Below are 12893 nucleotides of genomic sequence, written 5' to 3'. Positions count from 1 at the left end.
CTGTCATCCACCCATTCACACACTGGTGATGGCAAGCTACATGGTAGCCACAGTCACCCTGGGGTGCACTGACAGAGGCGAGACAAGATGGTTGAATGTGTGCTGCTTTGTTTTCATGAATCCCATTAAAAACACACTTACACTTCCTCAGACCTGGTCTCAACCATCGGACTCCAGCAGGCTCCACCCTGAAAGGAGGAGGGGGGTCAGAGCAGCACAGTCAGCATGCACACATGGACATTACATGGCTCTCATACACATGAACATTCACAGTGTTCATCAAAGTGAAAGCCCGGGGGAATGAATTGTCTGTGGTGTCTGTTTTTTGTTAACAACACTCTGTATCGTCTGCCTGAAGGAAGAAATGTGAACAGTTTATCTCCATGATGTGAAAGGTCTGTAGAGATGTGTTTGTCCCTCATTCTGGACCTTTACAGGTCCTGAAGACGGCACAGTGATTGATGGAAACAGGACAGACTGGATGATGCCATTTCTCCAGACTGAACAGGGTTATATCTTTGGATTAGTTCTTTTTTTTTTTTTTTTTTTTTTTTTTTTTTTAACCTGTCCCGTTTGGTTCTTTTGCCATCAGAATTATTGTCTAAAGGCGAAGAAAGATGCCCAACGGATTTACTTTACCAAATGGACCATCCCAGCCTTGCCGTAATGGTCCATTTGATTCAACTTTTTATTGTTTATTTTATTTTCACTTGCTGAATACGGGACAGACTTGACTGGAGGAGAGAATGTGGAGAAAGAAAGAGGGAAAGAAAAAAACCTGAGAAGAGGGACGGGGAAAAAGGGCAAAAAACAAAAACCAACAGAATAAGCAGACAAAAAATACATATATCGATCACCTGGATCACCTGTTGAGAAAGAAAAAAGAAAGCAAGCAGAAGAAAACGAGAGTAATAAACAAGATCACAATGATATATGAGAATATGACAGTAAATACTAAATATTAAACATTATTGTGCAGCACGTGAGATCGACAGCGCACAGTGTGCTTTGAGGTAGGAGCCAAAAAGGGTGTAATTTGTGTGTGTGATCACCCGTGTGTACACCTGTGAGCATGAACGCGCTTGTTTTTAAAAGGTTCCTTCATGTAATGATCTGCTAGAGGGTGTGGGGGGCCACTGCCCCGACCTCCAGGGCATGAAGCAGGTATGGAGGAGATCAAGACTCCAGACATCCAGAGGCCCCCAGAACACAAGAGACCAAGGAAGACCAACAGAGGGGCAGCCGCGCCACTATCCCAGAAAGAGCTGAGGAGAGTCCCAGATGAGGGGTCTTTGGATTAGTTCTGACACATTCATCAACACCATGTCTCCAGTCATTGGAGAAAATAGAAAATAGTCATTAGAAAAAAGTCACATTTTTGCTGTAACCACAAACATGTTTAACCAATAATTTTCAGAAATTGAAATGCAAACAGAAATTGTACATTAAAAAATATATTTTATTTTAACAATGTGAGTATGGAATGCTAACACTCCTTTTCCCTGCATTATAACAATTTGAGCAAGTACATAATTTTCTGTTATTGTTCTCAAACAACAGAATGAGAATGAAGAATTGATTTTATCAAGGCCCATTAGCAGCATTAGGTTATCAAAGTTTCCAGTATTTAGGCTTCCATTTCCAAATGTTAGCTGCTCCTGTCTGCCTCTTTGTCACACACACAGACTGAAATGATTCACAGCCTTGTTTCATCCTTCTGTCAGTGTCACTGACTGTCACTGTGACTGTGGACATACAGCATGGGAAACATACACATGGCTGACACTTTATTAGGTACACAATGGACTCAGGTACAGTATACCTGTGACCTAAAGTTACAAAATGTTGTTTCTGTCCAAATATTTATGGACCTAACTGTAGGTCTACTTTTAATGAAACTCTCAACATGACTTATCAGTTATCATTAATGTTCCTGCAAACAGACTCCTTGGAGACCCCTACATAAATACCCATGTACTATCCAGCTAGACTAGTGTGTCTGTCCCTGAAAATATTCCTGCATGTGTGATTGTTTATGTCTCATCTGCAGGAAACAAACAGGAAGTGAGTGAAGGACACAGCAAATGATTCCAGCTCTTCCTCCTCTATCAGACATTTTCTCCATACCTGAGAGTGTCCAGTCTCCAGCCTGGATCCTTCACTCCAGCCAACAGCAGCTTAATTCCTGAGTCACCTGGATGATTGTAGCTCAGGTCCAGCTCTCTCAGATGGGAGGGGTTGGAGCTCAGAGCTGAGGCCAGAGAAGTACAGCCTTCCTCTGTGATCAGACAGCCTGACAGACTGCAGACACACAAAACAACAATCCATCTGTCAACAATCATTTTCCCTTTGTCACAATAACATCCATCCATTTACATCCATTCAATTTAACTATTTATAAGTGACAATTCTCAACAGACACCAACAGTTATCTCAAGCTGTTTAACGGTGTAAGGTAACAGCCTACAATATTAGTGTGACAACAGCATCCTCCACACCTCTTCCTGCCCTTGGCGAACTGGAAAGGGTCAAGATGGTGTTAAACATGCATTAAAATCTCCTCCTAATTATCTTCTCAAATGACTTCATCACTAAAGAAGTCAGAGCCACAGGCTTATAATCATTAAGTGCCTTAGGAGAAGTAAGTAAGTAAGTAAAATTTATTTATATAGCACATTTCACAGACAAAAATCACAAAGTGCTTTACAATAAGATCAGACATACAAGTTAAATTTAATTAAAAGCCCGTTTGTATAAAAATGCCTTCAGCTGCTTTTTAAAGGATTCAGTAGAGTCTAGACAGCGTAACGACAACGGCAGAGAGTTCCACAGCCTAGGTGCCAGTGCCTGAAAAGCCCGATCCCCACGTGTTTTAAACCTAGTACGTGGGACCACCAATAGCCTCTGACCTGAAGACCTAAGTGCTCGGGATGAAGCATGAGGTTTCAACAGGTCAGAGATATACTGGGGAGCTTCACCGTGCAGAGCTCTAAAAGTTACAACTAAAATTTTAAAATGAACCCTAAAATTTACAGGCAACCAATGAAAAGAAGCCAAAACTGGAGTAATATGTGACCTCTTGTTTGTGCCAGTTAAAAGTCTTGCGGTGGCATTCTGTACAGACTGAAGGCGACCCAGAGCTGATTTGTTGAGACACGTAAAAAGACCGTTACAATAATCGAAACGAGAAGAGATAAAAGCATGAATAATCATCTCAAGTTCTGCCTTTGACACCAGTCTGAGTTTAGAAATGTTTCTTAAATGATAAAAACAGTTCCGGACAAGTTGTTTAGAGTGTTTCTCAAGAGACATTGAACTGTCAAATATAACACCCAAGTTTCTGAGACTCGACTGAAATGAAGGATCTAAAAAACTGATATGCTGCTTAATTTCTGAGAGCATGTGATAAGGTGCAATAATCAAAGTTTCTGTTTTATCTGCATTTAACTGAAGGAAATTGTCATTTAACCATTGTTTGATTTCTGACAGACAATTATTTAAACAAGACAATTTATACAACTCAGAAGCTTTGAAAGAACAGTATAACTGAATGTCATCAGCATAGAGATGATAAGAAATATTATTGTAACATCTGATAATTTGGACTAGAGGGACTATATACAAAAAGAGAATCGGATCTAAAACAGATCCTTGAGGTACCCCAGAAGGCAGAACTGATGTTTCCGACAGCACATGATTTATACAGACAGTAAAGGATCTCTCAGATAGATACGACATAAACCATTTTAAAACAACACCAGTAATCCCAAATAAGTCCTTCAGCCTATTTATCATGATGCTGTGATCAACAGTATCAAAAGCAGAGCTGAGATCCAACAGAACCAGAACGGTGTACTCTCCAGTGTCTGCTGTCATCAGAATGTCACTAGACACTTTAAGCAAAGCGGTTTCAGTAGAATGCAATTTGCGGAAACCAGACTGGAAAATGTCCAGAAAATTGTTCTTCTTCAAAAAGTTGTTAAGTTGTTCTGCAACTGTTTTTTCCAAGATCTTTGACACCAATGGTAATTTTGATATTGGCCTGTAACTGATTGGAAGAGATGGGTCCAAATTTGGTTTCTTTAATATAGGTTCAACAATAGAAGGCCCTTAGCAACTGGAACAATCACAGCATGTTTCCAAATCTTAGGTACTGTCTGTAGATCTAAAGAAAGTGAGAAAATATGGTGAAAAATCCCACTCAGCAAGTTCTCAGTACCTGTCCACAGATGTTGTCAGGACCAGGATGCTTACTTTAAGTGTGTGTAAAGAAATTAGCTACCCCCTTCTCATCAATACAATATGATGGGGGAGTGATAGTCTTTTCCCTCAGTGTGCTGGTCTGCCTAGAACAGGCAAAGTTCTCTAAAATGAAGATAAAAACTCTTAAGACTGTCTGCCAGATGTTTGTCAGAGGTAAACCCCTTTAAGGTGATATTACTTTTGCCTTTCGTCTGTAGCCCTGCCATTGTTTTCAACCCAAGCAAAGCTCTTTTGAGGTTACTGCTGAGTTCTGCCTCAATCTTATTTCTATACCTCATCTTGGCAATCTTTATGGCAGCCCTCCCCTCCTTCTTCAATAGTCTCACAGTGGGAATGTCTCCCTCGCAATTTTTCTTTTAGGAATCAGATCCTTAATATCTTTAGACAGCCACGGTTTGTCATTGGGGAAAGTCTTAAATTCTCTGACTGGAATCACAGAGTCTTTGCAAAAAGAGATGTAGCTACACACCACATCAGTGAGTTCATCCAAATCAGAAGTCCTCTCTTGAAAGAAGGACCAGTCAGTGCAATCAAAACACCCCTGAGGGGCAACACTGCTGTCTTTTGCCCAGACATTAGTCCGCTTCACAAAGGTCTTCTCCCTCTTAATCACAGATCTGTAAGCTGGGATGAGCTGAATAACATTGTGATCCAAAGAACCTAGTGCAGGTCCGGATACAGAATTATATGCCCCCTTAATTGGTCCATAACACAAATCCAGCGTCTTGTAGGACAAGTGACATATTGAAAGAAATTGTTCAGTGATTTATTGAGATTACAATTGTTAAAATCACCATGATTAAAATTAGGAGCATCCGGAGAGAGAGTCTGCAGATTGTGTACCACTTTAAAAACGGTGTCGGCAGTAGTGACATATAAAAGCATCAGGAGTGAAAAGAGGGGAGTGGAGAAGAAAGCAGAGCATCATGGGCAGTCCACCAACAGCCTGAGCCTATAGCAGCATAACTAAGGGATGGTTCAGGGTCACCAGATACAGCTCTAACTATAACGGTGAGTTCACACTGAACGCGATTTCGTGTCGTGAAAACACGTAGTACTTGGATGCGCGAATAAAAATACGCACATCAGTTTGTGTGGTGCATTTTGTGCATTCGCGCTTATTGCATCTACCGCTTGAGTTGGAAAGATCTGAACTCCAGCGTCAAGTCGCGCCATGACAACCAATCAGGAGCCTGGTGGTGTGATCCTCTGACTTAGTTCAAAGTACGACACCAGCTCTTTCCTGTACCGAGAACAAAAAGGACCTAGCTTGGAGGAAGATATATGAATAGATCACACCCCACTGCATTTCACTGCTGTCATTAAAGGACCTGCTGAGATCATTTCAGTAATAGTCTTGTTAACTCAGGTGAGAATGTTGACGAACACAAAACTGGAGATCATTATGTCAGGCTGATTGGGCTAGAATGGCAGACTTGACATGTTAAAAGGAGGGTGATGCTTGAAATCATTGTTCTTCCATTGTTAACCATGGTGACCTACAAAGAAATGCGTGCAGCCATCATTGCGTTGCATAAAAATGGCTTCGCAGGCAAGAATATTTTGGCTACTAAGATTGCATTTAAATCAACAATTTATAGCACATCATCAAGAACTTCATAGAAAGAGGTTCAATTCTTGTTAAGAAGGCTTCTGGGCATCCAAGAAAGTCAAGCAAGTGCCAGGATAGTGTCCTAAAGAGGATTCAGCTGCGGGATCGGAGTACCACCAGTGCAGAGCTTGCTTAGGAATGGTAGCAGGCAGGTGTGAGCGTATCTGCACGCACAATGAGGTGAAGACTTTTGGAAGATGGCCTGGTGTCAAGAAGGGCACTTCTCCCCAAATGAAGCCACTTCTCTCCAAAAACAACCATCAGGGACAGATTGATCTTCTGCAGAGAGTATGGTGAATGGACTGCTCAGGACTGGGGCAAAGTCATATTCTCAGATGAAGCCTCTTACCGATTGTTTGGGGCATCTGGAAAAAGGCTTGTCCAGAGAAGAAAAGGTGAGCGCTACCATCAGTCCTGTGTCATGCCAACAGTAAAGCATCCTGAGACCATTCATGTGCGGGGTTGCTTCTCATCCAAGGGAGTGGGCTCACTCACAATTTTGCTCAAAAACACAGCCATGAATAAAGAATGGTACCAAAACACCCTCCAACAGCAATTTCTTCCAACAATCCAACAACAGTTTGGTAAAGAACAATGCATTTTCAAGCACGATGGAGCAACATGCACACGTAAGGATTTGGCCCATAAGTTGATTGAGAGCATGCCCAGTCGAATTGCAAAGGTCCTGAAAAAGAAGGGCCAACACTGCAAATACTGACTCTTTGCATAAATGTCATGTAATTGTCGATAAAAGCCTTTGAAACATAGTGCTTGTCATTATATTTCAGTATATTACAGAAACAACTGAAACAAAGATCTAAAAGCAGTTAAGCAGCAAACTTTGTGAAAACTAATATTTGTGTCATTCTAAAAAGTTTTGGCCACGACTGTATACTGTCATATAAAATATATGTTATTGTTTATTAACAGTATACAGTGGTCCCGCTGTTCATCCTTCACTGCCTCGCTTTTTCACAGATTTTTTTTATTGCACAGTACAACTTTCAACAATGCACATTGGATTCTGTAGCCTGATTGCCATATGTTTTCGACACTCAGGTAAAGAGAGGGGCTGAGCTGTCAAATAATCACCATCTGGTTGTGAGTTGGATCAGGTGGCGAGGCAGGATGCTGGACAGACCTGGCGCACCTAAACGCACAGTGAGGATGTGCTGGGAATGTCTAGCAGAGGCCCCGGTCCACGACATCTTCAACGCACACCTCCGGCAGAGCTTCAACAGCCTTCTGAGGGAGACTGGGAGAATTGAGTCCGAATGGACCATGTTCAGCACCTCTATTGCCGAAGCCGCTGCACGGAGCTGTGGCCGCAGAGTAGTTGGTGCCTGTTGTGGTGGTAATCCTTGAACCAAATGGTGGACACCAGAGGTGAGGGGAGCCACCAAGCTGAAGAAGGAGTACTACTAGGCTTGGTTAGCCTGTGGGAATCCGGAGGCAGCTGATAAGCAGAGATGGGCAGTAACGCGTTACTGTAATCTGATTACTTTTTTCTAGTAACGAGTAATGTAAAGGTTTACTATTGCAAAAACGGTAATTAGATTACCGTTACTTTCACGTAGGAACGCTGTGTTACTGCATTACTAAAACCGTGATTTTTTGCGAGAATGTCTCATAACAGTGACGTAAGCGAGTGTGACGTTTGTGACAACAGCTGTGTGCAGAGTATGAGCGTGCAGCGTTTAAAGCATGGAAGTACTGACCTTATTTTGAGTTTGATTCCATAAAAACTGACAAAAACATTAGTGTCCGTTGTGCATGGGAAGAAAACTTCTTTTTACAGCGAAAAAAACCCATAAACTTCCAAGCAAGCACCGAGTGCGCTACGACGTAATGTGAAATTCACAGAGCAACTCGCGGATTCTTCCACTGACCGCTGCGGCACACCTGCACCAGGGTAAACCTCCGCCTAACCCACTCCTGCTTTACAGGTGAAAATAGAGCAACAGGACCATTAGTCTTTGATTTTATTTATTTTCTGCTGTGTTTTACTTGCATCTATTTGAAAGAGTGAGTGTAAACACAAAAAAATATTTTATTTTATATGCTGGAATGTGCAGAAAATAGGTTTAAATGTTAAACAAATTTCTTCCAGTCAGAGAATGTTGCATATAATTAAATTTTTGCTTGATGCATAAAGTTAAAAGATTTAAAGTTTAAAGTTTTAAAAAGAGACGTTTCCATTTGATTACATTTTGTATGATGGATTATGCAGAAAAAGCAGAATTGGGCTGAAAGATCTATTGCTTTATCTATTCAGGTTGTAAATCGTGTTTTTAAAAAGTAACTAAGTAACTAAGTAATTAATTACTTTTGAAAATAAGTAATCAGTAAAGTAATTGGATTACTTTTTGGGGGAAGTAATCAGTAATTAGTTACTGATTACTTTTTTCAAGTAACTTGACCAACACTGCTGATAAGTACCAACAGGCTAAGCAGAATGCAGCACCGGCGGTGGCGGAAGCAAAAACTCAGGTGTGGGAGGAGTTTGGAGAGGCCATGGAAAAAGACTCTCGGACTGCCTCAAAGAGATTCTGGCAATTCAGGTGTCTCAGGAGGGGAAAGCGGTGTTCTAACTGCACTGTGTATAGTGCAGGTGGAGTGCTGCTGACTTTGACTGAGAAAATCGTCAGGCGGTGGAAGGAATATTCCGAGGACCTCCTCAATCCCACTGGCACGTCTTCTGTGGCGGAAGCAGACTCTGGGGACGAAGGGGATGACCCACCAAGAGATTGAAAATGTGACGTCATTCAGGGGTAAAACCGCAAAGGATTCTGGGAACACGTGACAAGCGGCACTAACGCACGCAGGCTTTCAATTGAAATCAGTTACACAGTGATAAAAAGAAACACAAAAAATGGCAAGAAGCTGTTGTGTTATTAACTGCAATAGCCGGTCGCATGTCAGCCATGGGAAGCCGATGGGTAAAGAGATCGGTTGTTATCGGATTACGTCGTTGAAGAGAAATTGTTCAAGCCATGTTTCCGAAGTAACAAAGAGCCGACGGATGGCCTGGATTGCAGCCATTCAAAGACCAAATATAACATCCCAGAACACTCCAGCTCACATGGTAGTCTGCTCCAAGCATTTCCACAAAGGTAAGTGTTTTGTAGTAGTTAATACGTCATTATTCTTAACATATTTGGTGATATAGGTTACAAGCAAGTCTGGTGCTGAACAGAAATTGTCGCGCTATGCTCCTTTGTTTATTGTGCATAAAAAGTGAATTGTCCTGACACAATATTGCGTTTCGCTTCTGTTATTACCATGGTACATTGACAAAAACATATACTTTTATTCAAAGGATAAAACAGGTTTTTTTGTATCACTAATTGCCCAGTACGATTACAGCATACAATATTATTGTCACTGCTACATTTCTGTAATGGCTACCATAAATAATTTCCACTACTAATTAATTACCGTTGAGCTTAAAGGTCGTATTAATAAACAGTTAACGAACGTGCATTCATGAAGACGATTTGTGAGACTGGTTAACTTATTTTTGTTCCTACATGGTCTTTCGTTCTACACGGTGCATTTCAAGGTCCTGTACCCATCCGTCGGTAAACTGTACCTGGGCTTGTTGCAGTGACCTGACGTTACTAAACTTCATGACTGTATGCACTCACTCCAAGAACCGTATAATTATAAACATGAGCGTGGTGAAAGTTGGGAAGCATGCTAACGTCTTTTGTCCACTCTGTGTGCTCGTAAGGGTCTGACCCTTTCACTCGTTTGATTTTTTTCCTCGTATCTTTTCTTTGACTTTTCATCAAGTCTGTCTTTGTACGGACCGGCATTGTTCTCCTTCGTTTTGTACATAAATTTTTGGGGGGACAAAGAAAAAGCAAGAAGGTATTGGAACCGGAGAATGAACGTTTTGCGGTGCTGCAAATGCTTGCGTTTGATGCATTGCTTTGTTTTGTCATTAGTACCCGGCATGCAATGCGTGAAAGTCACGTGGTCTGTCAATCTCTATCTCTGGGGGCGAGGTCACTAAGGCAGTTAAACAACTCCTTAGTGGCAGATCCCCTGGGGTGGACGAGGTCTGCCCCGAGTTCCTGAAGGCTCTGAATGTTGTAGGGCTGTCTTGGTTGACACGTCTCTGCAATGTTGCGTGGGGATCAGGGGCAGCAGCCCTGGACTGGAAGACCGGGATGGTGGTCCCCATCTTTAAGAAAGGGGACCGGAGGGTGTGTACCAACTACAGGGGAATCACACTCCTCAGCCTCCCTGGGAAAGTCTATGCCAGGGTGCTGGAGAGGAGAGTTCGTCTGTTAGTTGAACCTTGGATATAGGAGGAAAATTGCGGTTTTCGTCCTGGTCGCAGAACACTGGACCAGCTCTTTATCCTCTAAAGGATACTTGAGGGTGCATGGGAGTTTGCCCAACCAGTCTACATGTGTTTTGTGGACTTGGAGAAGGCATTCGACCCTCAGGGGGTCCTGTGGGGGAGGGGGGGCTCTGAGAGTATGGGGTGTCTGGCCAATTGCTATGGGCCATTGAGTCCTTATCTGACCGTTGCAAGAACTAGGTCCACATATCCGGCAACAAGTCGGACTCATTCCTGGTGGGTGATGTGCTCCACCACGACAGCCCTTTGTCAGCAATTCTATTCATAATTTTTATGGACAGAATTTCTAGGTGTAGACAAGTGGCGGAAAGCTTTCACTTTGGTCGTCTCCAGCTCGCCTTGGAACAGTTCGCAGCCGAGTGTGAAGTGGTGGGAATGAGAATCAGCACCTCTAAATCTGAGGCCATGGTCCTCAGCTGGAAAAGGGTGGAGTGCCCACTCCGGGTTAGGGACGAGAATCTGCCCCAAGCGGAGGAGTTTAAGTATCTTGGGGTCTTATTCACGAGTGATGGGAGAAAAGAGCGAGAGATCGACAGACGGATTGGTGCAGCGGCTGCAGTGATGCGGACGGTGTACCGGTCTGTTGTGGTGAAGAGAGAGCTGATCGTCAAAGTGAACCCCTCAATTTACCGGTTGATCTACGCCCCCTACTGTTGGAGTCAAATTGTTAAATGTTGTCATTGTGTTACTTAAATTTGTAGGCCTTAGTTCAAGCAGCAGGATCAAAGACATTCCTTTGTCTTTGACCACCTCTCCAGCCAGTTTGTTGGTGGGGAAGGCTGAAAAGATAAAAATCTCATTTTGACAAGTCAGCCCTTAAAAGTGAGTACTGTGAATGAAAAACAAACAACAAACAATCACTAATCACCACTAACTCCTTATTTTATTCCTTAATAAATCTGATTTATATGTTATGGGCACAAAGGTGCCCTAATCTTTAAATTAGCAAGCACATGAAGTATTTTTTAATAAACAAACATGACTATGAAAACTTTTAAAAGTAATTCAGAATCTAATAATCCATTCACACTTAAAAGCTCTATAAAGGTTACCTGTTTATGCATCAATTTACATTTTAAATAATCAAATGTGGAAAAGTTTGAATCCTGACCTGAGAGTTTCCACTACACACTGTGAGCTCTTTAGTCCAGCAGTAAGAAGCTTCACTCCTGAATCCTGCAGGTCACAGTTACTAAGGTCCAACTCTCTAAGACAAGAGCACTGGGAGCTGAGAACTGAGGACAGAGCTTCACAGCTTCTCTCTGAGAGGTTACAGCCACTCAGTCTGAAAAGTAAAAGGCAATCTAAACAAACACTGATAAAAAGGTCGTTAATATATTTCACAAGATTAAATTCAGTATTTCTATTTTTAAAGTAAACATAATTCTTAACACAAAATGTCATTTGGCCTGACCTCAGAGTATTTAGTTTACAGTTTAAACTTTGTAGTCCAGCAGACAGAAGCTTCACTCCTAAATCCTGCAGGTTTTTGATACTCAGGTCCAGCTCTCTCAGACTAGAGGACTGTGAGCTGAGAACTGAGGATAGAGCTTCACAGTTCTCCTCTGAGAGTTCACAGATGTTCAGTCTGAAAACAAAAACATGAAAACGACTGTTGTTAAAGTATAATCAAATTGCAACAGCTAATCCTGTAATTTAAAGGATTGTCCTTGTCTTGTGCTGGTCAAGTTAGCAAAACTTCACTTTAACTTTAAACTAAATGATTATAATAATATAAAACAACAATAAATGGATAAAGTTTAACTTTACTGGTTAAATTGTTTTATTATTTTTGTTAGTTGATCAAACAAAAACAAACATATAAACAAACAAAACAGAAAACAATTTGATCTGACCTCAGAATATTAAGTTTAGCATGTGGACTCTCCAATGCAGCAGACAGAAGCTTTACTGCTGAGTCGTTCAGACTGTTGGTACTCAGGTCCAGCTCTCTCAGACTACAGGACTGGGAGCTGACGACTGACAACAAGTCTTTACAGCCTTTCTCTGACAGGTTAGAGCTGTTCAGCCTGAGAAAAAACAAACAAACAAACAAACAAACAATTAATGTAATCAAATGAAATCTGTTAATATGTTGAACCATTTTTTTAATCCCTTTTAGTCCCGCATGTGGAAAATTTTGTAGTCCTCTGCCTTTAACCCATTTACTCAGAGAAACATTGGGCAGTTACCAATCCAGCACCCAGGATTGGTAACTTGACAGTACCTGGCTCAGGGGTCCCTCAGGTTAGCAGTTCGGTGGATTTGACCCCTGACCATTGGGAGACCACTCTACCTACTTAGCTAATAAATCTGTGTACACTGAACTAAAATAAATTGGAGGGGTTTCGAAAATTTTACTAATTCAGTCAATATTATGCTGCACTGTGAATAACACTGGATTTTAAGCACTAGCTGTATAAGGCTACGTTCACACTGCAGGTCTTAATGCTCAATTCCGATTTTTTTGATCAAATCCGATTTTTTTATCTGCTTGTTCCCACTACAAATTCTAGTGTGAACCCTCAAAGTGGCCCACATGCGCAAAAGAGGATGTGACACACAACATTTTCTGTTTAGACCCAGACCAAACAATATTGTTTGACTGATGGCCCTTAAGCGGTGCTTCAAAGGAAGTTGCAGATT

At 41.7% G+C, this 12893-nt stretch overlaps 1 protein-coding gene across 1 annotated transcript in view; it reads right to left on the bottom strand.

Annotated features, from left to right (window-relative positions):
* Positions 1-12893, bottom strand: part of LOC134620328 (uncharacterized) — a 229285-nt gene that overhangs the window by 200297 nt on the left and 16095 nt on the right. Inside the window, 4 exon segments of the mRNA XM_065470095.1 lie at positions 142-188; positions 2128-2301; positions 11359-11532; positions 11662-11835. Coding sequence (XP_065326167.1) covers positions 142-188; positions 2128-2301; positions 11359-11532; positions 11662-11835 — 569 coding nt within the window.

The sequence above is a fragment of the Pelmatolapia mariae genome, linkage group LG3_W (genome assembly GCF_036321145.2).
Source record: "Pelmatolapia mariae isolate MD_Pm_ZW linkage group LG3_W, Pm_UMD_F_2, whole genome shotgun sequence".
NCBI lineage: Eukaryota > Metazoa > Chordata > Actinopteri > Cichliformes > Cichlidae > Pelmatolapia > Pelmatolapia mariae.
Note: the sequence above shows the minus strand (reverse complement) of the source record. Positions and strands in the feature narration are given on the sequence as shown.